This window comes from Hyalella azteca, unplaced genomic scaffold (genome assembly GCF_000764305.2).
Source record: "Hyalella azteca isolate HAZT.00-mixed unplaced genomic scaffold, Hazt_2.0.2 contig5580, whole genome shotgun sequence".
Lineage (NCBI taxonomy): Eukaryota > Metazoa > Arthropoda > Malacostraca > Amphipoda > Hyalellidae > Hyalella > Hyalella azteca.
In genome coordinates, this window is record NW_025935765.1 from 192058 (window position 1) to 219432 (window position 27375).

The window sequence follows — 27375 nt, forward strand, 5'->3', positions numbered from 1 at the left end:
TACACATAGTTGTCTAAATCTCCGTTTAGTTTAGTCCAGCAATAATATTTAGCCAAGGACATTCCAAAATACATAATTGTCGAATATCACAGATATTCGACTAGAAACATTCCTATGTATGCATTGAAAACCTGTGTGCTTTCTCGAGCCTCGGTTATTTGTGTGTTTATCAAATATTTAATTGGGTTGGTTGTGTTGACATGTTGGTCTGCATCTGTCAGCGCCCAGCAGTCATCAGAGTCTGGCAGTCAGAAGGCGCGTCACAAGCTCGGCAATCAGGTCATCAGGAAAGGCTACATGAACATCACCAACCTGGGCATCATGAAGGGTGGCGGCCGCGACTACTGGTTTGTGCTCACATCTGAGTCACTCTCGTGGTTCAAGGTGAGCAATGTTACAATGAAGATGTTTCTTAGGTAATAGTTAATATTGGTTTGTGCTCACCTCCGAGTTACGTGGTTCAAGGTGAACAATGTTATAATAAAGATGTTTCTTAAGTAATAGTTGGTACTGATTTGTGCTCACCTCTGAGTCACTCTCGTGGTTCAAGGTGAGATTAATTACAGTAAAGATATTTCTTAAGTAATTAATAAAGAGTGGTCGACCGTAACGATAATCGACCGTAAAAAAAGAGAACGAAAAGGTGACCAATTAGGTAAGGTATAGCACACGACCATTGCAGAGGTCAAATATGGGGAATTGTAGCTTTAGTGGCCATCAATCAGTATTTTTAAGTACTCATAAAATATTGTCAATAATTGTAGCGTTAGCGGCATTCTATTATGATATAAGCATTCAATTGATTGGCTCTTTCATCATTTATGGTGGAAGTATTCTGGTATTGATATATATTGTTAATTATGCTATTTTCATGGAGTTGGCTGGCAGTGATTAAGTAGGCTTTATCCCGCGAACTGTTTACCGGCGTACATGATAATCGTATGGAAATACATGTTAGGAGATACATAAATCTTACTAGAACTAGAAACTGCTTACTGTAGAAATATCCCCTGACTGTCTTTCAGGATGAAGAAGAGCGAGACAAGAAGTACATGTTGATGCTGGATAGCCTGAAGCTGAAGGACATCGAGCAAGGTTTCATGTCCCGACGCCACGTCTTCGCTCTCTACAACCTGGAGAACAGGAACGTCTACAAGGTTGGTGGCGTGTGAGGGCTTTGTAATGGCCTTATTCTGTGAAGGACCTAACTACGGCAGTGACTTAATTGAGGCTAAGCCTGAATTTGAATGAGCAATTCAGTAGTAAATGATGAACCTAACCAAATGAATTATTCAATTGTTGTGATCTGTAAAAAAAATTCACTATATAATTAAAATACAGTATATTGTTGTGTCAATACGAAACAACAGTACAACAATATTATCATCCTATTAGAATAGGTACCCTTATATGAATAAACACAGTGGTATGATATTACAGTAATCATGTATTATACAACAAGAATAGCGCACAAGATTATATAAGTGTGCACGGCTAGCATGTGAGGAAACGCCTTGTGTCCCTCGTGCAATATCAGCACACATGCACGATAACATGAGAATGACGTGTGAAATATTAGAGTACAAAGGTTAGAATATGTAAGCATAAAAAGGTTGTATATAAATTATATAGAAGTGTAGAAATTAGAATATATAAGAGTAAACAATCTAACACGTCGTGCCCCCCAGGACCACAAAGAGCTGCAGCTCGGCGTAGAGTCCCAGGACGAGCTGGACTCCTGGAAGGCATCCTTCCTGCGCGCCGGCGTCTACCCGGAGAAAGTGTCTGAGCACGGCAGCAGCGAGGAGGTCAGCACGCTAATAATTTCTACTAGTTCTCTGTAGCACGGATCTAAAATTGTACGGATTTATGTCGTTCTCTGTTAATGATGCGGGATCTAGAATTATACGGATTTATGTCGTTCTCTGTTGATGATGCGGGATCTAGAATGGTATGGATTTATGTCGTTCTCTGTAGCACAGATCTAGATTTATGTCAAGAAAACCAATATTTGAAGGTGGATCAACGTTGCATTGACATAATATTAAAACTGAGTGCAAGACTTCTGGTAAAAAAGTATCGATACCTACGTTTCCCTGTACGAAATCAATGGTTGAAGAGCTCGTGGTAAAACATAGCTATCTCATTGACTATGTTGTTTTTGTGAGAGCTGTAGGCAAAGAAAAATAATTTTCAGAGGAGGCTGGATTACGTATTCGAAGCCAGAGCAACGGAAAGAGTAGGGAAATGATGCATGTACTCGTATTTGTTTATGACAAAAACGGTAACGCTGTCATCATACTAGCATTGAACTGAAATTAATCGTCCATCGATAAAAGTATGCTAAAGACTATTTGGTGAAAACACTACCATGTAAATGCTGTGAATTTGTACATTTTTGTTAGAACATGCTTGCTCAATATTGTGAATAGCATACCTATAGTAATTCCTTATTTCAGTAGAAATTACGCAAGCCTTATGAATTGGAAAACATACCACAATAATTATTTCGTAATTCGTGGAAAAGGATGAATTTTAATGTGTAAAGCAGGAAGAAAATAATCGTAACTAAAGGCTACCGCGTGTAATTCTTGTAATTTTATAATTCTTAGAAAAGTATGAATTTTAATGTGTCAATCAGGTACAAAATAATCGTAATAAAAGGCTACCGCGTGTGCAGGGTTCTAACGAGACGAGTACGTCTCGTTGAGACGTACTTATTAAAGCCAAGGACTGTATATATGTGACATTGTGACATTGAGGTTCTAAATGAGGTAGGTACTAAAATTGAGGTACTAATAAAAGGCTACCGCGTGTGCAGGGTTCGAACGAGACAAGTACGTCGATGGACCCTCAGCTGGAGCGGCAGGTGGAGACGATCCGTAATCTCGTCGACTCGTACATGAAGATCGTGACAAAAACTACCCGCGATCTCGTGCCCAAGATCGTCATGCACCTCATGATCAACAACACCAAGCAGTTCATCATGGGCGAGCTGCTGGCGCATCTCTACGCCACTGGAGACCAGGTCACTTACCTAAATAGTTATGCTAAATGATACCATATTAATTCTGTTTATGGTCGATTGGTGTCAACTTATCTTACTGAATAGTAAGCAGTCTAAGAAAATGTTTATAATTACAAGGTGACATGCCCAGAATATTGTTGGTTCATATTATGGTATTTATTTTGTATATGGTCCTGTTGGTTTCTCCTTATCTCACCGAATAGCTACTGGCCAAAACAGAATATCTCGTAATTTATTTAATTTAATATCATTTATTACTTTCAAAGTACTAGTTTTGATGAAATTCTTTCTTTAAAGCCTTATGCACAACAGGCTGATTTATGGGCGTTGATGGGTTGTGGTGCTTTGGTGTTTTTGTAGCTATCATGTCGAGCGGCTTGATATTTTATCATTTAATAACATCACGTGCTTATTCCCGGCGCCCGTATTACGATCAGACCATCTACTTGCAAGATAGAGTTCTCAACTCGCCTAATAGAAGCTCGATTTATACATCGATCCTTGTTCAAAATATGTAATTGATTAAAGCTTCGACTCACAGTATAGATGAGAACTTTCCAGGGAGGTCAACTCCCTTGCTTATTATATTTTGCTCTTGATTGGGAATTACTCTGATTTTCCAAATTTTTTTCAATTTGAACGTTTTAGACATTTTTCTATTCGAATCCATGAGATGATGATTACGGTATATATGTCGTCAATATATAAATCAGTCAGCTTTCTAATCTACTAACCATTACCGACTAACCGAGTTAGACGGTCTCCGATTAATAAACAAAGAAGCACTTTGACTAAATATATTCGCTGTCTAATTTGAGGAGCATCATGCAAACGTGAGAAATTACTCAGGGAGAACTAATCCGCACGAGAGGCTATGTGAAAAATAAACATAGAGTATCCTTGCCAAAAATCAATGTTTTATGTGGTGGTGAATTCAATGGGTAGAAAATGTAGCCATGTGTTATTGCTGGTATTAATGAATGCTGTTGACTGGGAGAACCGGTGGTGCAGAGCGCGGTCAACAGCTCCAGTTCATGGAAAGGTCCCTATGTGAAGGTAGCTTCTCCGTCCACTTGTTTGGGGAATTAATTTAGTGCTTCTCGTTGGGCAAGTGATACCGTCACAGCATTTGTGTTGGGTGATATCTTTTACAACGTTTGTGTTGGGCAAGTGATACCGCCACGTCGTTTGTTATGGGCAAGTGATACCGCCACGTCGTTTGTGTTGGGCAAGTGATACCGTCACGTCGTTTGTGTTATCGTTTGTGTTGGGCAAGTGATACCGTCACATCGTTTGTGTTGGGCAAGTGATACCGTCACATCGTTTGTGTTGGCAAGTAAAACTTGTGCACCTTTTTGATGGGATAAGAGATGCTCTTTAATCTATTTCTCCGCGAAAGTGAAGCTGTCATATTTATTTTTTCAAGTGATGCCTTCACATATTTCTCTGGCAGGTGCATGAGAAGATCTTACCTAAATTCCTAAGTGCAGGAGCTTTTGCATCTTTTTTAATGTGGAAAAGAAGCTATTTTGTCTACTTATACTTTAATGCATGTGAACCTTTTCTTCAATACTTATTAGTATTAGATAAAATTATCTCAAAAAGCCATTTCGTATATTTTTGGGAGCTTTTTATTTTTTATTATTGTAAGTTATGCCTTCACATACATCTACATCCATGAGAATGTCTTTTATAATAATTTTTGGGCAGTGAAGTGTAGGTGTGTTAGCAGACAGAAATTCAGGAGAGGCAATATGTTAACATGTCTTATTTTATCGAAAAATTTTAAACTGGTCTTCCCTTTCTATAGCTCAGATTTTATTTTAAATCTTATGAAGCTATCATGCTGGATCAATCGTTATTATTCATATTCATAGTAATACCGTACGGTGGATACTCCATAATTGAAGAAAACCCCCACCAACGGTTGCGTGCACGCTCATGTATTGGAGAACGTTTCGATATTCGGAGAACCTGTAACGTCTTAAGAAAAAAAATAATTAAAGAGAAACAGACAATAAAAAGGTTTTAGTTATGGTGCGCCCTCAGCCAGCCTTGTATAGCTGACTGGAAGGCAGGTAGCGATTTGGGAATAAGTATTTATTTGGAATAAGTATTAAATTGGTGAATTACATTGTATTTACAGGCAAGCATGATGGAGGAGAGTCCCGAGGAGGCGCACAAGCGAGAGGAGATGCTGCGCATGTACCACGCCTGCAAGGATGCGCTTAAGATCATAGGAGACGTGTCCATGGCAACCGTCAGCACTCCTGTACCGCCTCCTGTCAAGGATGACTGGCTTGGTGCTAATGACAGCATGTAAGTTGTGGACGGCATGTGAGTTGTGGACAGAATGCGGTCTCCTAATTTTGGTTAGTGACAGTTGTTACACAACCCTAAACTGACTCCTAATTACAATATGAAGACGTCTGTACCATATGTGACGACATTTTGCATAAATTTCTTCCCGACCGTGTAATATACTTTTCATTGAGTGACGCACAATTCTAATTGTTTTCCAATTCTATCCTGCCCTTTCATTTTTCATTGTCTCGTTACACCTCCAAAGATGAAATGTCGGATCCAGTTGATGCCCCGACACGATAGGTATTACGGATACGCGCTCAAATACCTGTATTCTAGCGTATTGCTGTATTCGGAAAACAAATTAATTCATCTTACCAGACTTTTAACATGCACACAAACTAATTTCTGCAAATGAATAGTAGAATTCATCAACCATGAAGATAGTTTTCAAGTTTAGAAATGACTGAATTGACATTTAATGCGTTTTAAACAAAATTTCACAGTGTAAAAATTGTTAGCGTAATTAGTATTTGTTGAAAATGATTGAATTAACATTTAATGCGTTTTAAACAGAATTTCGCAGTAGTAAAAATGTTAGCATAATTAGTTTTTGTTATTCATGTCTTAAAAATGTTGTTGGGTTGGCAGGTTAAGCCGTGGTGGGCCGCCGTCTCCTGGAGTGCAACGTGGGGGCCGTGGGGCCGGTGCCCCACTCCCTGCAGCAGCGGCGTCCCGCGCCCCACCTCCTGTCCCTGCTGGTGGGCGACCTGCCCCTGCTGTGCCCACTCGCCCCACTCCTGCCCCACCTGGCAGGCAGCAGCAAGGGCTGCCGCCGCCCCTCATACCCTCGTAAGTTATAACCACTTCATCGTCCGCCATCAGTTGATTGATACTTGTAAATATTTCTCGTATTTCAATAACTTAAATTGGTGTTGAAAATATTGTGCTTTCTTGAGAACACAGTTTCTGATGCTATTTATTAATATTTCTCGTATTTCAATAACTTTACTTGGTGCTGAAGACATTGTGCTTTCTTGAGAACATCGTTTCTGATGCTATAAATCAATGAATTATATTTGTTCGTTTCCTATTCGTAATATTCTGTTGGCTTTGTGCAGTAATTTAATTAATTTTGGCGCTTTTCATTTGCTTAATAAATGGGTGTCTCAAGCTATGTAGACTCACTAATGAGGAAAAATATAGAGCTTCCGTTTGTCAGCTATTTTTTCTCGTAATAATTAATAATCGTGAACTGTCTTACAATTAAGTAGAATTCAATTACGTGCTAATGCCTGAGCTTGTCGTATAAGTAACCTTCTAACAAAAATTCAGCTGATAGGATTACGCAGCTTTGTGGGACGCCTAACAGTAATCTAGTTAATGCTTGTGAATGTCTTCCTTATCATTAACCCCGTGAACTTGATGAGAATGTTGACTAATACTACTAATGATATTCCTTTCTCCCTCGCTGCCCTGATGTTGCTGCTGCCACTCGTCTCCACATCGTCAACCTCAACACTTCCTCCCTACATCGTAAACATTCATCACTCCACATCGTCAACCTCAACACTTCCTCCCTACATCGTAAACATTCATCACTCCACATCGTCAACCTCCACCCTTCCTTCCCCCTTCACCGTCAACATCATGCCTCATTAACATCAACAATTTCGTCAACTTCCACCACCTCTCCTAAACATCTTCTATCCCATATCAACATCAACCATCGTACACCGTTAACACCTTTTGCATTTCATTAATTCACTTCTTGCGCATGTTTCTCCTTTGTTTACTAATATAATTATTTGTTAACATTTCAACCCGTTTGTTACGCTGACTATTTTTGCCCTAACCTCGCCTGTTTGCTTCTCGCATGTGTTTTTTTATTATTATTTTAATGCACACAACTTTTCTTGCATTCCGAACACGTATAATGCATGTGCTCCATGTATATTATTTACTCTAATATTAAACAATAATTCTTTCCGTTTTGTGTTCAATATTGAATTTGATTCATGATTCACGATCTATTGAATATTTATTATTTTATATTACGTCCCTAACATTGCACCTACCACGGTGAATTTCTATGTCTCGGCTCGTCAAAGCTCGGCTCACATTAAATATATTCTCTCCATTAATCTTTCTCTTAATATACTTCTCGATGCACACTTTCATGTGATCTTACGCACATTTTTGCAATTTCGTTTCATTATTGATTAATGCCCTAATTTAAATGTCTTTAATTAAACTACATTTTTAATCCTATTTCATTTCATGAATTTTTTTCACTTTCAACTACTTGTTTCTTCCTCGCTCTTATTTCCGTCACTTATGTTAACATATTTTCATGTTCCGTTGCATCACTGATTATGCTGTAATGGTTTGCTATAATCCTATTTAATCTATGACTCATTTCTTTATGTAACTTCTTGATTCAACTTTCCTCGATTTATTGTGCATCGTTATTCCTATTTAATGAATGACTCGTTTCTTGATTTAACATCTTGATTCAATTTTCCTCGATTTATGTGGCTTCGTATTAATTAACTCCTTTCTCTACATCGTTATATGCGCCCGGCATCTTTTTTTTCTGCCCTTGCTTTCGTTGTATTGCTCTTCGTTATAAGCCGCGTTGATGTAATGGTTTCCGGTCTTCCCATAACCGCGGGATTTTCTCCCTCGGTTTTTCTGTGGCTAACAGTCGCCGCTAAACGACTCGGCTCTGTTGTTGCTGCTGCTGTTTGTTAACGAATAATATCGGCCGAACTCTTACTATTCATCTACGAGCCCTTCGTGTTGTACTTCTGCTCTCCGTGTTATGAGACTGCCTCTCGTATTGTGCTTTAAGCCTCGTTGTTAACTTAATGATGCATTCCGTGTCATCTCTACCACCCCCGTGTTACAATTCTACGACCGTATCACAACTATACCCTTACAAATCGTATTTCTCGTCTTGCCACTGCCGTTACTATCTACCGAGATAACTCTTATATTAAGCGGACGTAAAATATATAATTACCTTTACTTCATCTCTTCCTTTTTGCCGCGCTCCGTAATACAATATTGTGATAACGGATCCTTGTGCATCATCACGCAAACGGGTCCGCTCTTTATAAGCATCCTGCGTCACATCTTTAAGTGTGTGATGTTCCACATAATTTTTTGGCCTTAATTTATAATATTTCTAAACATTTTAAATGCCATCTTTTTATTTGTTTTCCAATTCTTTTTTACTCGTTTTTTTCGTCTTTCGGTATCTCTTATATTTAAGACAATTCTTGATGTTATTTCCGTCGAATTTGTTCTACCTACAATGCATTATGGTTGACTTCACTTCTCGATTTGAGCTCATCTGACGATCACAACGAAAAATATTTCACGTTTTCGTGAGGACTGTCGCCACGAAGCTTCTTTCGAAATTCGCTACTTCTTCAAACTCTGCCAAATTCGCCTGCATCGCATGGTTGGTTTTGTGCGCCATTTCTCTTGCGGCGAGGGTTCCACGTTTCGAAACTTCGATGACATATTATCAACCTGAACAACATCCATACTTCGGGACGAATCGTGCTTATTTATGGTGTTTTCTGTGACTATCCTTCACTTCCCACCACCGTAGACGCGGCCCTGGAGGAGGTGGTGGTGGCAGTGGTGGGATTGCTGGCATGCAGCAGCGCGTGCAAACCGCCGCGATGACAGCGGCCGCTGGTGCTGCCGTCAACGCTGCCACCAACGAAATCTATTCCGCTTTTGGCTTCGGCAAGAAGTAAAACAAAAACTGAAGATTTCGACGATCGCATTACCTGCATTTAAAACTCACAGGAGTTCCAACAACTCTTTAAACAAAGGATTCTGTAAGATTTAATCTCTACCGCCCGACGGTTATCGCAACGAAGACCTCGATCAGTCATCTCCCGCTTTATCCGTAATAAACTCGCATGTCAGCGCTCCAACACTTAACTTACAATATAACGAATTAAACTTCTAGGCTTGAGTCTGTAAAAGAACTTACTTTCCATTAGATGAGTTTTTTTCAAAAACTTAATTCGTCACACACTTCTCCTATCGTATGGATGTGCATATTTGGTCCCATTGGAATACTGAGCTCAATGTTTCTACTTCGATGAGAATATTGTAGAGACTGGCAGCTCCATCTTTAAAGTTCTGATACACTGAGAACAAAGTACCGAGATTACGTTATTAAAAGTAGAGCAATATCGTTGCGTGTATTCATCTTTATGATTGTTATACATAAGGCAATCTTCATGCTTATTGTTGTGAAACATCTTGTTGTCCTTGTTCTTGTTTATTGTGGTTGCCTCGGATCTACGTCTGGCAGTTGTCGTTCTGAAAGTGTCTGTAGCGACTACTCGCTCTGAAATTACTCATACTCGTAAACTTTTATAGGAGCAAATGTGCTGAAAATAGTTTGAAGGCACGGCTGATATTAAAGTTATCTTATTTGCGATGAAATTGTTAGAGATATGTCTTGTATTTACAGATGTCATACAATCATGAATGATACTTTAAAATTATCGATGGGAGTATTCTAAAAAAAAGCCAAGGTTTTATTCTTTCCTTTAGGATTGAAAAATGAAGAAGTTGTCAAAAAGTTTTTAGACTTTCTCCGGGTTGTATAAGTTGCACAAAAACTTTTTGCAAGCTTGTGGTGGACGCGTTGCTGCCATGTCATACAAGATTTGCATTTTATGGAAACAGCAATCATAGTTGTTTTCATTTAATTTCAATTACGTTTGTGTTGCATCGAGTTGTCTATTTTTACTGAGCTGCGTCGACTCTTGGGATGTAAGAGTATGACTCGTATATAAGCGGACAAATGATATCAGGCATCAAAAGCGCATGTCAGGCGGTGAAAAGGTCACTTCGGCAACAAAAATACCATGTATTGATATAAAATATGGGTTTCTCCAAATTGACCTTTGTTGTGAATTTCATATATCCACTTTTGTACTCTGAAGGTGTTTTCAATTGCTGAATTTATGTCCACTGTTCTGTGACCTGGGAAATGCTCTCTGGTTCACTAATATCTTCATTAAATCGTTCGTGGTTTCCTATACGTTAGATTTTTAGATGCTACAGCTTCATATTCCTTCGTTTTATGAGCTTATGAGAAACGTCCGCTGATAACACGTCCGGAGTTCTTGTCTGGTCGATCGTTCAACATTCCAAAGATAATAACTTACTCAAAGAGTGACGCATTTCGACGATATTATAGACGAACTGTCCATTTGCGCAGGCAAAGTTCAGAATTGCCTCATTGAAGGGGATCCTATGTACAGACTCGTTATATCTAAACCCTAGTTTACAATTAAACGTCGCGTCTAGCGACACACATACCCGAAGTTGATTATCGATTCCTGTGTTATAATTATTATTTGTATGAGAAGTATATGTTACAGTGTATTTTTGCTGTGTTGTGTAGACGATATATAAATTATAATAATTACCACATAGTGCATGGCATATATCTTAAGTTTATTAAATACATTGATGGCTTGTGCATCGTAAGTGTGATAGCTGACGCTGATTAATTGTTGCGTGGCCTGGCTTGCCGCATATCAAGAACTGCATATGTTAATTAACCATGTGTGCGTGTGTACAAAATATTCCGTAGGCCTGTTATGTAAACGAAAAGTTTATTATCTACTCATTACAACTCCCGACTCTCTTCTGTTCTTTCTATGTCTTTACTTCTGTTATCTTTCCAAGTTTTGAATTGATGATAGTTATCCTTTCCGTTGGGTTCAGTCATGTGCACTTTATATATAATATATACTGAGCGACCATGGTTTATGACAGTCTATTTACAATCCCTAATAATAACGTGTGACCATCACGACTCTCACTTGGCGCACCTCTTGCATTGCGTCTAGACGTTTTAATTAATATAGCTGCATCATTCGTACAAATTCTGATTCCTTTTAAAAACTGTGGTTGCCCCGTTTTTCGTGTCCTTAGCTGAGCCTTATAATATATTTTTGTTCCTAGGAGTCTTATTTAACTCGTATATGTTAAGTTGACTGAGCTCGGCTTCTGAAGAACTCATTTTGGCTCTCTAACGCTTCGACTTACTTTCCGTAAGTTCACTGAATGTTTCCGTATGTTTACTGAATGTCGTTCAAAGTATTCTGGTTCCTTCTCGTGTACCAACTGCCATTATGTCAAATATTCGCTTACCGGATTACAGTTTCTTTATCAAATCGAACACTGCTTTTGGTCATGAAATAAAGGATCCGGTGGAAAAAAATGGGTACACCTATGACCAATGTGTTCGTAGTAATGTCCCTATAAGAGACGTACCGCTTAGCATTCCTTGGAGATATTTAGTCCATAATGGATCGCATTCATAAAACAAACTCAGTCCTTCGTGCAAGCAAATTTCGGATCTCGCCCCATTGTATTTTTGTGATTTGAACTAATATTACGATAATCAACAATCTCTTCAGGCGCTGATTTTAAACTATGCGTATGTTCTAGCAAAATAAAACTTGAAATACACTAAGCCCAGAAGCAAGCTCCCTTTTGACCGCTTTGAAATCGAAGGAGTTAGACAACAATGTTGAGAGAATAAGATATATAGAAGTAGTCGCGTTATGTATAAGTACATGCAGAAGCTTGATTTGTTACAAAGCTTGTGTATTAGAGTAGGAGTTGTTCACTTATATAAGCGTGAGATGGCATCGTTGCATGTACGCACGTAACTAATAGCTAATGTTTCCAGTGTGCAGTGTTACACCCTTTTGTAGGCCATTCATTTATTTGTATACAAACTGCAACTTTCTCCCTTTACCCTCGATTATATCTCGCCCACCTGCATTCACAGAAAAAATTGATATTCCGTCAGGTTTTTTAGGGCACGCGAGTCGATAATTTTTTTACGGTTGTTTTGACTGTTCGAGGACTTCTTTAATATCTCTATTTAAACAAACTTATTCCCGTCACCAAATATGTTTTTCAGGAAATTATTCAACGGATTTCGAATATTTTGGGTAAACATCTAAATTCATCTTATTTCACTGGGAACCTTATTTCAAATAGGTTTCTTTCACCCGAACCTGCCTAAATTCCTGTTAATGAAAGTGAGCGAGTCTAACGTAAGCGTAGTTCTTAGCTGCGTGAGAGACGAGTCTTGTTCACTATAGTGAACAAAACTGTCTATAGACGCTCTAAGCCTTCGGCGTAAGACAGTTTCGTTGCCATAGGACCAGCAGAATAATCCTATAAATCTTAGCAAATGTAACACAATATCGTGTCAGATGAATGACTAGTGTATGTCAACAAATGCGGTATCGAATTTATTTGAAGTTTAATGGTAATACACAACGTCAGTAATATTCCGAAACAACACCATTCCGTAACCTTTTATCCCACCATGTGTAGGTACTATTACGATCTCCTTGTTGATAAGATAATTAGTAAATTAAAAACAGAGTAGTGCAACAAAATGCATTTCTTGCCTTTTAGTTTGAAGCAGCAAAGGGATCGTAGAACACGCTTGTGATGTTTCTAACTAAAGAGCGCTCGCGTAGATCAAGGTCAGATTCTCAACTTCCAGGAAAGTCGTAAATGCGCAGGCCAATCACAATTCGTTTGTTGTACTAATCCTGTTACTTGAAGAAGCTATTCTTGAATTTACGATTTTGCTGGAAAAATTGAGTATATCCGGCTTCTAAAATAATTACCGTGTTTAATACTAGCCTCAAAAACTACTATTATTTCTAGAGTACACGTATTCTCGTGTTGACGAGTCATGTACTAATTAGAACTTCTATTTGAATGTTATAGTGTATGTGAGTTGCATAAGTCAAGACATTCCCGTTGTTAAAGCTTAATTGTTGCATCTAATGTTCTATTCTTAAAGACTTCACGAGCTACTGCAGGACGGGCGGTCTGACTGTGTTACTAATTTAAAATTCAATTTAACTCGGAAATCATCATTGATTCACACGAATCCATTCAAAAAATCTATTTATGTTACTACGATGAACACGAATATACATTTTTTTGTCTTAACCGCATAAATGTAACGCATAACCGCGAAGCGGAAGCATTTTATCGCTCACTAACAAAATCTCGCTTCGATCTTGAAACTCGACAGTTTTTATTTCCCGTTAATATGCTTCAATTGAAGTCGCCTTTCCATTTGTGTGCGGACATCAGTTTTCAAGAAGACGTTACGATAACTACCGTTCATGAGCTGAGGAACACGTACATGCAACTGATAATTGTATCAAATATACCTTGTAATTGGTCCTGAAATTTCACTCGGCTTGTAACAAAGATTCCTTCGGTGCACGGAATGGACTCTTGAATGGTTAGTTTTCTGTCTGGCTCCATCTTCTTCCTTCTGCCTTGTCTCACTCGACGTCGCTACTGCCATTACAACATGTTTTGTATCCAACGCGCCATTATCTGCTGTGTCTTTGTTAATCGTCATTGCACATGAGTTTTCCGTGTACTTTAGACCGCATGTTGTTCTGTCACTGTTGGGTCTCAGACGGTTCAGCGTAGGTTATGATGGATTTTTGACGTATTTGGGATTTTATCCATTGACTTGTGTTTCTTGTGGTGAAGTGTGTCTGAAAGTTGTCACCGATGGTGTACGATGATGGTTGACATATCGCGTGATCACGTCACTGCGCGTGTGTGTGGCAACAATCCTAGTCGCTTATTGATCAATCATTGTTGCGGAATCGGTGAATATCGAAAAATAATAAAATGCTGAAGTTAGACGCCAAAGCTTCAGGCATTAAGTTGAGAGTTGATTATTCGGTCACCTTGAAATTGATTGTTTTACGCGGCTTTTGTTTATACTATAATTTCCAGCAAGAGAATATAGGTTTAGAGTCTAGGGTTTCAGACATTCACTGCAATGTAATTTACCTACGTATCAGCAAGGGTCATTGACTGGACCTTATCCGCCCTCTGGGTTGGGTGTCAGTCTACAACTTGGAGCAAGGCTTCATTATTTTTGAAAAAAAAATACCGCAATTGAAATTTCCCAGTCTTCCTGTGTCCACCCTTTATCTTAACTTGGATAATTCATCTAAATCTAAATTCGGTGCCTGATCGAATCTTAATAGTAACTTCTCGGTTTTGCCGGTCAATTCACCAACATGTGAATAAGCGTACCTATACCGATTGTAATATTCATCTTAATGCGTTCGCGCAAGAGTCCAATGGCTTAATTAATTATTGTTAGTGGAACTCCAGCCAAACCCTAGTTTTCACTGTCATTTTCGTTGATGTATTATTGGACTCTGCACCGCGCACTCAGGCACCTTTCCCAACTCGTGTTTTATGCTCGGAAATTTTCCAGCGATCATCAGTTGTTCGATAAACAGATGTTCGAGTATCAAGCATGTGATGATTATCGGTACTTTGACTGTTGAACATGTTATTGCTGATGGATGTATGACGTCGGAATTATTTCCGAGTGTCTAACCCGAGGCTGGGCATTTGCACTAACTTCTTACTAATAATTGCCATCATCATCGGCCAACCAACGGCCATTTATGATGCGGTTATAATTTACTGTACGGCGTTACTGGATGTATGTAGCTGAAACCAGTCTATTGTTCTTCTCTCTTAAGCGAGTGCGTTCTGTAATTGAGTAAATGTTTAGCAGTGTTTCCCTTCAATATGGTGATAGAAATAAAATATTATAGTAAACTTATGGTCTTCTTTTCCCGTCACATTAAGCTGCGAAATTTCTTCAGATATGCAATGGACTTGTGTACATTTCGTTACTTGATCATTGCTTATTTGTTCTAAGCCCGATCCGTCTTACCCATTTTTATGTGTGTAGAGAGCGATTGAGATTAATAATGTTGAAAAGGGAAAATTTTCAACGAATTCCTACTCCTTGACAAATTAACTGACTTTATTTCATGGGCTATAATCTTCCTATTATTTTGCTTACTAGAAAAAACATATTAGTTTCGTTAATTTTATTGTTTGTTCTCTGCGTGCAATGAAGTTCAAGTAATGCAAAGGGTTGAGTCATGTTACTACTAATAATCTTAATGAAATGACCCCATGCGTGGGTATTTTTAGACTACTTTTGTGGGAGAGACAAGTTTTTTTATTACTTGTCTCATAACATTCATAGTTATAGCAATAAAATTAGTTCACAAAATGAAATGAACTTGACTAATTGACGATATTGCACGAGTATGAAAGTTAAAAAGCTGGCCTAATTCCCTGCCGTGTTCGGCAGTGTTGTGGTTCATCACAATGTGGTTCTCGCTACACTCACAGAAACCCTCTGCTCGCATAGTTTGATGTTCCATGAACTGTCGTAAATTTTCTTTTTATCAGGGTGATCTTAGTTGCTTTTTCGGCAACAGTTACGGTACCTTTTGAAAGAATTTTCTTTTCTTCTGTTTTTTTTCTGATTTTCTATTTTTGTAGTGGGAGTTTGTAAAATTGCTCAAAAAATATGACTGTGTTCGTCGATATTCTACAAATTTAATTCTGCCTTTGTGTGTTTTTTTTCTTCTTGTCCTGTAATATTTTATTTCATCCTTGTTATGTATTTGCTATTTCAAACCCTCGTTGAATAATGCATTAACATTGTTGGTTAATGATTTTTTTCTTTTTCTTATTAGCAGCTCTTCATATTTGTGTTTGTGTTGTTTTTACTGTTTTTTTTTTCACTTCTAAAAATTAAAAAAAAGTCTTAGAGTTCTTTGGATCTTTCATGGTACCTTTCTTTCTCTCTTTGATTTCTATTCTCTTTTATAGCTGATAAACCGAAACCGATGATCTGGGATCTTGACTTTAACTTTAATTTTCTGTTTAAAATCTCATACTAAATTCGTTCAAAGACTGATTTCCGCATGTGATACGCATAACGTCTCGCAGACTAATTAATTTCTACGGGCATAATTTATGTTCTAAAATGGACTGTTATTTTATTTGATAATGTGTCGTAATTTAGTTGTGGGTTAAATTTTTTTAATGAGCTTTATCCTCTGAGAAGACTATAAACTCGTGTGTTTGACGGAGTAAACATATTTGCACTAGCACAGATAAAGCAACAATTTCTCAGATGATAAGTTCATTCGTGTATACAGCCATATGAGTAAATATATTTGCACTAACACAGACGAAGCAACAATTTATCTGATAATACGTTCGTTCGTGTATACCGCCATATTTTCTATATTCTTTTCCTCTTATCCGCCATTATCCATTTCACTATCTATTCAATCTATTCATTATCTATTCAATCTATTCACTATATATTCATTTATCTTATCCTTCCATTCCTCTTATCCGCCATTCTATTCTTCAATGCCGACACTTCCATATGGTGAGTAAAGCGCCGTGACATGTTACAGACGCGTCTTGCCGAGCGTGCCGCCCCGGATGACCGACAAGCCTCAGATGTATCCTCAGCTGCAGCCTCCGCCGCTCAACAACGGTAACCACTTCAACAACAACAGTGCCAGACGACGCTTCAATTAGCCTAGTTTCCCTTTGAAACCCTTCGGAGATATTCATTATAAATTCATAACATGAATTCATGAAAATTCGTCAAGCGCATCATGTGAATAAAAAAAATTATTGTGTAAGCCTTAATTAGTTTATTTTTAGCGCGTTTTCTCATTTATGTGGAAAAAATGCACTATTGTGCTCGCCATGTCCGTATGTCCGCCCGTTTGTCTGTCCGTCCGTGACTTCGCGTTTTCGACGACGAGAAAATGCGCTCTCTGTCACTCACTGCAGTGAGTAATGAGTTGTTTTTTTTAATACCATCGGACATTCATAACATTACATCATTGAATTACGTGAGGAGCATCGGATGAATTCATTTAGTGAGTTCTGCCTAATTGTTGAATTCAATCAGATTACTATCAACCTAAATACCTATTACTTACGATTAAATCAAAGTATAAGTATTGAAAAAAATCATAACATTATTACGCCTGATTTTTCTGTGCGAGTAATTATTTTGACTTGATAATATTTTCATTATATACTGTTTTATTATTGAATACAAATAGCCATGTATGATTTGAAAATAGTACTATTATCGCCTGCTCATTGAACGCAAGTAGCCATGATATTTGATACTAATAACGTCTCAGACGTCGAACGATGAAGATGTTGAAGCAGTTTACAGATTGACAAATCTTGAAGAAAATTTTGGACGCTGCGGTAGAAATTATTGCGGTCGAATGAAAAATTTTAGTAGCTGTTAAGTAATTACAACGTTTGTTATTGATGATGAAATCGTTCCTAATTATATATCGTTTGAAGGAGTTCATGATTTCTATCTGTCCTTCTTTATTAATTTGAACATTTGCTGATAACGTTATTCCTGGTGATTCATTCGAAAATAAAATTGATTTATAAGCTCTTATTGACATCAGCAGTTTTCTTGGCTACGAAAAGAATTTAGGCACACTACACTAACACATATTCATACTCGTGATCGAAATAATACTGATTTTTAGTCAGCATTTCAAAAAATTCCAACGCTTGTATCTGCATATAATGCAATGCATTGTTTGTCCTTCAATAGGAGTAATCTAAAAATGAAACCTATGCACAGATCGGGTTACTATATCTCATGTGAATTTTGAATGCCATGTCGGTGTTGTCAATTTTAAACGCTATTGTAAGCGCGATAGAATTTGAAAATGTGACCTGCGTTTCTTTATATAAAAAATGGATTATTCGCTGCATTTAGAATTTGAATACCACGTACCCTCGGAACAAAAATTTCATGTTGTTGTCATATTTGTTTTCGGCTTCTTATTTGAAATACTTATAATTACTAATTGCATCGTTATTTTGTTATTATGCATTAGAACTTGAATTTTTCCTTATCTCAATGCACGTGTCGTTTGAGCTTGCTAAGTTAGGTACATATGCCTTGTCTAGCTTTAAATCGAGAAAATTTGACTCGCGTGACTGATTTTATATCAATTTAGATTTTGTTTGCTTCTTCCTTTTGATCATCGCTTTTGCAAATTGTTCTAATTGTTCACTTATCAATTTTCCATTTATCCTCATTGATTACGAGTGTTATTTTAAGATAGTTCTATATTAAGCTTTGATTAGGAACTGTATACAGTTCCATATCACAATCAGCAGGAAATACTGAGCTAAACATGAACATATTTTTTTACAGGGGCCTTTGGCGTTAAACATGGTGATTTAACATTGAAATTTGATTATTTTTGCTTTTCATTGAATAGAAAGGTTTTAAATAATTGTATTCATGGTTAATGCTTCCGGGAGTTCGACAATTAGTTGACATTGTAACGTCGACAGAATGACTTTTTGTCTAATATTTCTACAAACATTCCAGTTTAATAATGACAAAAAAATTAAGAATGAAAAACAACTTAGGAGCAAGTCTGATAAATAACTTTATGAAATCAAAATAAAAAGAAGTCTATTTTTTCTCTTGAACTAAAGTAATCAAAATTTACCCGCGTTGGATGTGTATCGGTAATCTACGTTTTTCAATGGGGGCACTTTGCATTTCAAATGACATTTAGTGAGAATTAGCCAAGAAAACAATAAGCTCATTAACGACATTAGAACATTAGTGAGACTGTTCACAATTTAAAATTGACTTTGAACGATGAAGTTTCCACCTTGAAAATTTTCTTACAGTACTCAAAATTAAACTAATCATGTGATTACTTGTTAAAATCATATTTTTTGTAATTTTTTGATCTAACCGAAGCATGCTCATTTCCTCTTCGTATTTAGGTGGCATAAATTAAACAATGTTAAGAAATAGTGTCGGTGAAACACCAAGCGTGTGTCACCTGAATGTCGCGCGGTAACTAAAATGTAAGGTTTAGCCTGGTCGAAAAATCAATAGCCGTGGTTTCATTGATTGTTCGCAAGTTTTAATTAATTTTTTTCTTTGTGACTACAACTCGAGAAAATTCAATAGATAAGTTGCATGACAGAAACATCGGCCACGGCTTACAGCTTGATTTGTATAATTTGAGCTGACTTCTTAATTATTTGCTGTTTGTGGGTTATCCAAAATTATCTAGTCTCAATATCGCGCAGCCTGACTAGCTCTCGATTCTAAATATCTAAGAGGTCTCTAACCAAAGCATTTTTTATGTTTAGAACCACTAGTCGGAATGATCACGTTGCAACTTAGATAAAGCTCCTCTAACTGTATCTCAACCAACATTTTAATACAGTCTTTTCTTGTGACTTGTTTGTATAAAATGTTTCACATGATATCTTTACGCGCTGCCATACAGATACGAAGTTTTAAGGCCCACTGTTGGATCTATTTATTGATCTGGTAAAACCCTTTAATTGACTCTAAGATCTTAAACTTTCAGGATTATGGTGCGGAAAAAAGTGAACTTTTGAACTCGGATTACCTACTATTTTAAGGGACTCCTTCAATTTCGTATCTATTCTCCTCCCTACCGTCACGACCGTGTTAATTTTCTTTTGACATAGAATCGTTTTATTGTGTGGGACGTAATTGCTTTACTAGGTGAAAAAAACGCAAAGCAGGTTGGTTACTATTAAAGAATCCAATATAGTTTGCTTTTTCCAATCTGCAGAAATGATTGCCGAACTTATTATTCCTTATTGTGATGCCGTTCGTTGTACATAAAGTAAATACGTGTAAATATGAAGAATTTATGTTGGTGCTGTTTACTTGTAAATACTGAGTCGAGTTTTGTATTTATATGAGGAGCGTTATCATTGTCGGAAATTACTACAGCTACTGTTCTTAATTTTAAGACTATTGCTTGGATCCTGTAGTGACAGAACACGAGAAGCTCTAACTGAAGACCATACGTGCATTTTCTGTGTTTCTTGTTAAAAAACGGAGTTTGAGTACAGCATTTTTTTGTTCTCACTGCCTTGAGTAAAAGCATTGACTGCCGCAAGTGAAACTTCATGTGTGCTTTGAGTTATTTGTTCAAACGCTTGTTCTATCTGCTAATTGCTCAAACATTGTTGCTTGCATAGAATCAGAACGAAGCTTATGTTCACTGTTGAAGAAAAACAAGCGATCGAGCTTAGAAGTTTTCACTCGTGTGCCTGTGATATTACTGAGCAAACAAGATGAGCAATTAATTATTCCATGCCTTCGTCATGACGATACTTTTTATTATAAATGTTATGAACCATTCTTGTACGTTCAATTAAATTATAACCTTTGTTGATACTCACGCGAGAAAAAATTTTTCTTTCGAGCACGAGTTTTCAAGCGTATTTATTTCATGTAATATTTAAATTTTATTGGATATGAATATTACTCTTCGTGTTGCTATCTATGTTAAGAAACGAGCTTAACAGTTCCACCAAAACCGCTAATGTATTTAATTTGTCTCTCTTTCCATTCAATTTCCCTAGTTCTAATCGCAATCTTGTGAGGATATTCTTCATTGAAAACGTTTCAGTCATTTATATTGTCCACCTACTGAACCAGAGTCGCTGTTTTTATGACCTCAAGGGAAACCAGTCATCTTTTAACTAATTGCTATGAGCGAGTCTAAGTTAACCTGCGCGTTAAGTTGTTTATACCCTTAAACCCTTAACACCTTAATGACTCATTAATCTCAAACCTTAAAAATCCTTTAGCCTTATGAAAGCTCTAAATCGCATGTTAATCCTTGCTTTGTTTGTTAATCACCTCTAAATCACCCTTAAATTTTTACATGTAATCACCGCCGAATACGACAATGACAACCACACCCACCAAGTTAATCTCAGTCCAAATTATTCAGCGCAGCCACTCCTGACGATTCATTCGGTCGCTGTTAGAAATTATATTCTTATCGTATAGATATTGAGTGAATTTGTGTAGAGTGATTTGCCTCAATTTATTATTATCGTTTGCGTTGCAATAATCATAGTAGAATATTTCGAAAAAATGTCAAGGGAAGATCGTTAATGTTTACGAGCGTAGGTGCGCGTGTCGTTGATTGACCGAACCTATTAATATCCCATCATAAAATTATTGTGTTTGTGAGAAAGTCGGAAACACAAACAAATAAACTAAATTTAAGACCGTTTAGCCGACTGCAGGTTAATAACTGTTCATCATAGTTTGGATCGGGACTTATAACGTTAACCAGATTTGTTGTGACTAAATCTATCGACTATTTATCATAACTTTTGTCGCCTGGCAGCTAATTTTTATTTAAATCGTGTATTTCATTTTAATTAAATAAAGTTTTTTTTTGTCTACAATTTATATTGCAATATATTATCTTATGCCGAATCTGATCTCCAAATGACCGAGTTTTCTCACTCAATATTCCGAATTTACATCATCACAGCACGCTTGTCTATGATAAGACTTTAGGACAAAAGCTTGCTGACAAAAATTTTTCAATTGGATATTTTGATAGATGCATCTAAGAATATTTAACCTCCAATCCCGCTAGTAATTATAATTAATAAGAAGCTATTTGAGTTGAGTGCCTAACCTAATCGACTTGATCAGTGATTTTTTTTATAATATAAGCAAGTGGCAAACTGGCATTTGTTGAACAGCTATCTTAAGTCAAGATTTGTTCCGTGATTATTGTGGGATTTATGCATGTACATCATTCCTGTATTACTGATTCTGTTATATTCTGAGTTTACATGTAACTGAATAAGAGAAATAACCAATAAACCTGTGACTATTTGAGTGGTGTTTAAATTCATGCCTTTTCGAACATAAATTAGAGTTTTTAGTCACATTTTAAATTAAAACATGATCACTGTTCAATTAATGATAAGTAGTAGTAGTAGTATAATGGTTTACTAGCGCTTCAGCTATCAAGCTATTTCGCCATTTTCGATCATAATATAACATTTATTTTCGATCATAATATAACATTGCCAGCGAGCCGGAAGGTATCAATTATTCAAAAATCTCAAATTAATCATCACCCACAAAGGGCGGAAGGTCTCAATTGTCCAGCCCGCTGAAGCTGGCTCGAAGGAAGCAGCGTTAGCATCTCAAAAGAGACCAAGTGACAAGGAGGGACAGGTGAAAAGCAACAGAAACGAAGACACTTGAACAAGATGTCGCTTACACGGGACGTCGGCCACCCGCACCAGAGACAGAAGGGTAATGTAAGGAATCCTACCTACATAATAACTTAACCCCACAACTGAGACCTGCAGTCAGACACCGCGAGCTCAGCGGTGGGGCGCTCAGGAACAATCCCTCTAGGAGCGCGAAATCACATAGGACTTCTGACGAACACAGACACACGTTAGAAGTCCCCCTGAGGGGAAATTAATGATAAGAGCGTTGTGTATATTGTATGTGGCGACGGTATCCACGCACGTCACGGTAGACGGTTCAGGAGGGGAACTTTAAAGGCTGATCGGGAAAGAGGGTGAGCAAAAGGAAGGAATTTAGAGACGGGAAAATAAGTGGTTGTAGCATGCCTTAATAGGGAGAAGAAGGCGGAACAAGAGAAGGAAAAAGAGCTGAGAAGGATCTAGGCTACAGAATTAGACCCTTAGCAACGAGGTGAGTTCATTTTGGGTCGGTGGATGTGGTGCCGTTGGATGACCAACTTCCGTGTGGCCCGCATTGCGACACTCGCCAAAACCTGGACAGTTGAGCGGGTCGGGGCTGCCATATGGTTATTTTTCAGCCAAATTCCACAAGACAGTCTTTTTAATTACGTTGGCCGGCAAAAATTTACGATAGCGGTACATGAATAAATTCTGAAATTAGCACATAATTTAACAATTACCGCGAACCATTGAATCATGGTTGAACTATATATATACAAGTTCAACCACGCATTGAATGTACTTGATTTCAAATTTCAGCTCATTCCATTAAAGAAAATATAAGAATTGAATAAAGTCATTAAAAGTTTCCATTTGGGCGGAATAAAATCAACTAGGAAAAAAATAACCTACACATTAGTAAAGGGCTTATATGATTTGCAGGATGATAAAATTTATCGTAAGTTTGCCGTTGAATTGGATTCTTAAATCTCAAGTACAGTTATGGAATGATGGATATTATTCGCCTACAGTATAATTTTGAGTTGTGCACGTATATGCTTAATGCGGGTAATTCGTAATTTGAAGCCCCTTTATTCATACTATTTATGAGTCTGAAGTAAATGCCGTTGCGTTTTGATGCAGTTCAAATTCGGAACTTAAGAAATTTTATTTATCAGAATCGGCACCCAAGACGGTAGTAGCAAATATTCTCGAGAAAACGGACAGAAAATTTAGAACGCCAATATCTTGAAAACAGCCTAGATTTGTAGATTTTTCCTTTTGGGTACCCAAGACGGCAGCGGCAGATCTTCTTGATTAAACTGACTGAAAACTTTAAACGCCAATTTCTCGAAAACGGCTTAGATTTCGGGGTTTTTCCTTTTGGGTTGAACCCCTTTTACGGAAAGTATTCGTGTTATAATTCTGCTTCTAATGGTACTACTTTTAAATGATTCTAAATTTATAAATTTCCCAAGTATTTGAAGTTGAACGACCGCCTCGGCCGGCCGGATTGACAATTTTCCATTGCGTTACCAAGACGCGTTTGACACCCAGAAATTGTAGGGAGTTGAGAAGGCGTATCGTAAATCTCTCTGAATAATTAATGAAACATGAAAGCTTAAAGATGATTTTTATTATCAACAACGTTATCATGATTATATTTCATAATTTATAAATCAACTTTCAAAATAATGTAAGTGGTTGTTTTCATAACAATAAATCAGTCGGTAAATGATTTCTAATACAGATATTAATCAGGAGGAATATAGTACTGAATTTATTTCATAATTTTACATCATCATGCAAAGGTCGTGTGTGTATGATTCTTTTATAATTCACGTGCCTACGGGCACGTGAATCAAAAGCGTACGTTAACTTTTATCGGACCCAGAACCAAGGCTGCATTGCTGCGTTACGATACTGTATGCGCTGTCGGCATTACAATGCAAAGCTTCATTGCCATTAATTCAGAGAAAAAAAACTAATAAAGATTAGCGCTAACGAAACATTATAATTAAAAAACATGTAACCTGAATTTTTTTTAAATATATCAATATAATTAATTATTTAATTCTTTATTTAATTATTTGATCAAACAAATTGCATTGACTGACTGCATCAGCCGCATTGTTCACCGCGAGGTCGGTTAATGCACCAGCGCTCCCACGTGGCTGTAAATAGAGCGTGGTAAATAGGGAACGTCAGCCAACATGACAAGTTTTGAATAAACGAGCAATGTGCCCTGCCCATTAGATAATTGATTTCGCCTGTGCAACGCTGAAGACCTGGAAAACTAAGTTCACAACTCATAGAACAGCGACGTTAAACACGCATGGCGGTAAACATGGCGAAGTTGATTTATACAATTGGATGACGATATCGGTTGCAATATATACTATATACGTTTCAGCATATTATATATTATTTTATAGATATCTTATTATATTATAATTATATATTATATTACATTGCATTTCAGAATATTATCATAATAGTATTTTACACAGATAATCATTATTTGAGTTGAATGAGAACAGACGAACTCCCACTTGAAAATATACGTTTAAAAATTAGTTTTTGAAGACAACACTTCTAAAGAATCCAGTGTCTCCAATGTTACAGATGTACAATGAATTTCTCATTTTATTTTCGAATATTAAAAAAATTAATTTTTCATTTTTTTAATATATAAAATTTTGTTATAAAATTATTTATTCTGTCAATTGATTCATGCACTGTCTCCGACTTCACACAAGTGTGCAAAATTTCAGATCAATTGGACAGGTAAAAGTGTGTCAAATATCAGTTATAAGATTTGTAGCTGAAAAAATTATTTTTTCAATTTTTTTAATATTGAAAACAAAATTAATTTTTAAAATCATTTATTTTATCATTTGATTCATGCGTTGTCTCCAACTTTACGCAAGTGTGCAAAATTTCAGATCGATAGGATAAGTAGAAGTGTGTTAAATTTCGATTATAAGATTTGTAGCAGAGACAGACAAACAAGAAGTGAAGTTAAAGAGAAGTGTTGTGATAAAAACTGGCTTTGAACGCGATCGTGTCAATTTGTAGATGTGAATCAATCAACATAAGCCTAATTGACGTATTTTCTGGTGAAAAATGAATTTTTCTAATGTTTTCACGTCGACTTAATTACATCTTTTCAATTGAAAAAAGTGACATTTGAGGCAAACCTGTTGTTATTAATCCGGAAAATGGTCGCCAGTTTCTGACAAAAAAATATACCGTTGTGTGTTTCGTATAGCCACCGCAAATCGGTTAAATTTTCCACGGCCAGGAGCCAATTATTTTGAAAGCTCTCACCAAAACACAACATTTGTCATCAATTAGTTCCGACTGAACAAGTTCGTAACATTTATAAAAGAAATGTAAGTGGCTGCTCTTGTACCTAGAGCTCACGTCATCGGTTACGGTTCAATCATTGTTGATCCTCTTCTTCGGAGTTTGACAACTGGACGGTTATAAATAGCTGCGGTGGATAGATTAGCAGCATACCATCGTGGTGAAACTTTTATAGCGATAGCTACCCGTGGTACTCTCTCACCTTCTTTAAACTATGACGTCACCTGAGTAAACGATGTTATGAGTTCGTATCCACTTGAAACCGTTGAAACCTATGCAATAGGTTTTGCAATCCTTAGGCAATTTGTAGGTCCTATTTTGGTCAAAATCGTATTAATGAAGTTTTTGTACTGATGATGGAGATGGACTCCGATAAGTTTTCCCTGCAGACAAAATGAATTTTTGGCGTTTTCTTTTATTTAAATGCTTAGTTCATATGACAAGTTGCAACAAATCCGTCACTTCCTAATCTAAAGTAGAATTGTCTTTGCATAGAAATTTAAAAACAACCCACACTTTATCTAACTATGACAATTCGGAATTTTGGAATTTATGCAGAATTTGTCACAAATATTCATAAAACATCGAACGGGTATAAATGCATTGATGAAACCTTCATTACTGCATTTCTTCTAACAATAATTATTGCTCAGTGAGACCGACTGAGGAAAGTCTAATTCTCAGCTCGGATTTTTTTTGTATGTAGAAGGCCGTAGACTGATTTTCGGATAGATAAAACATAGAATAAATTTTTAGCTAAATGCATTACCTAAATATTGAAAGAAAAGTGGACTAAATAGTTTCACTTATTCACATCAATTATTCGCCACGTGTGAGCGATCACCTATTCGCCACATGCACACGATTAATTATTCGCCATACATATGCGATCAATTATTCGCCACGTGCGAGTGATTACTTATTCGCCACGTGCACATGATTATGTATTCGCCATATATATACGATCGACTATTCGCCTCCTGCAAACGATCAATTTTTCGCCGCAATCGATCGATTATTCGTCAACTATTCGCCAATCAATCAACTATTCTCCACATACAAACGTACACGTATAACTCTCATTGGATGTGCTATACTGATTTTTAAAATGTGTTCTAAATTCATGTAAAGAAAAGAGCACTTTTTGCCCTCATGTGATGGTGCCCTCATTTTGATGGTGACTTCGAATCTTAATTCCGCACCAAAGGATGGGCAACTCAGGCGTCGTCTACCGCATGTAGATTGGGTTTCTATCCGCATGTAGATTGGGTCTTTATTAACAAAACTAGCGGAGCCTCACATACACGACATACATACGACATTCACCAGATGCAAACGATCAGTCACATGCAGGCTATATCAATCATACAGGTCATTTTTTTCGTCAAAAAAACACGATCACTTATTCGCCACATTCGATCGATCATTTGTTCGCCATATGCAACCGATCACTTATTCACCACGTGCACACGATTAATTATTCGTCATACACATACGATTAATTATTCGCCACAGGCAAGCGATCAATTATTCGCCACGTGCGAGTGATCACTTATTCGCCACGTGCACATGATTACTTATGCGCAATACACATACGATTAATTATTCGCCGCGGGCAAGCGATCACTTATTCGCCACGTGTCAGCGATCACCTATTCGCTACATGCACACGG

The 27375-nt window shown here is 37.1% G+C and overlaps 1 protein-coding gene across 5 annotated transcripts in view; it reads left to right on the forward strand.

Moving 5' to 3' along the window:
* The window catches only part of LOC108665698 (dynamin), a 30793-nt gene extending 13889 nt beyond the window's left edge, over positions 1-16904 (forward strand). For 2 of the 5 annotated variants that reach the window (XM_047880568.1, XM_047880571.1), the window contains 7 exons: positions 222-384; positions 1026-1157; positions 1689-1808; positions 2822-3028; positions 5175-5347; positions 5984-6184; positions 8955-15028. In XM_047880568.1, the coding sequence (XP_047736524.1) occupies positions 222-384; positions 1026-1157; positions 1689-1808; positions 2822-3028; positions 5175-5347; positions 5984-6184; positions 8955-9105 (1147 nt within the window). In that variant the 3' untranslated portion in view covers positions 9106-15028. Of the gene's footprint in view, positions 1-206; positions 385-1025; positions 1158-1688; positions 1809-2821; positions 3029-5174; positions 5348-5983; positions 6185-8039; positions 8551-8954; positions 15029-16701 lie in introns of those variants that run through there. The other 3 variants (XM_018152483.2, XM_047880570.1, XM_018152486.2) reach the window with 3 other exon arrangements.
* The last annotated feature ends 10471 nt before the right edge of the window (positions 16905-27375 follow it).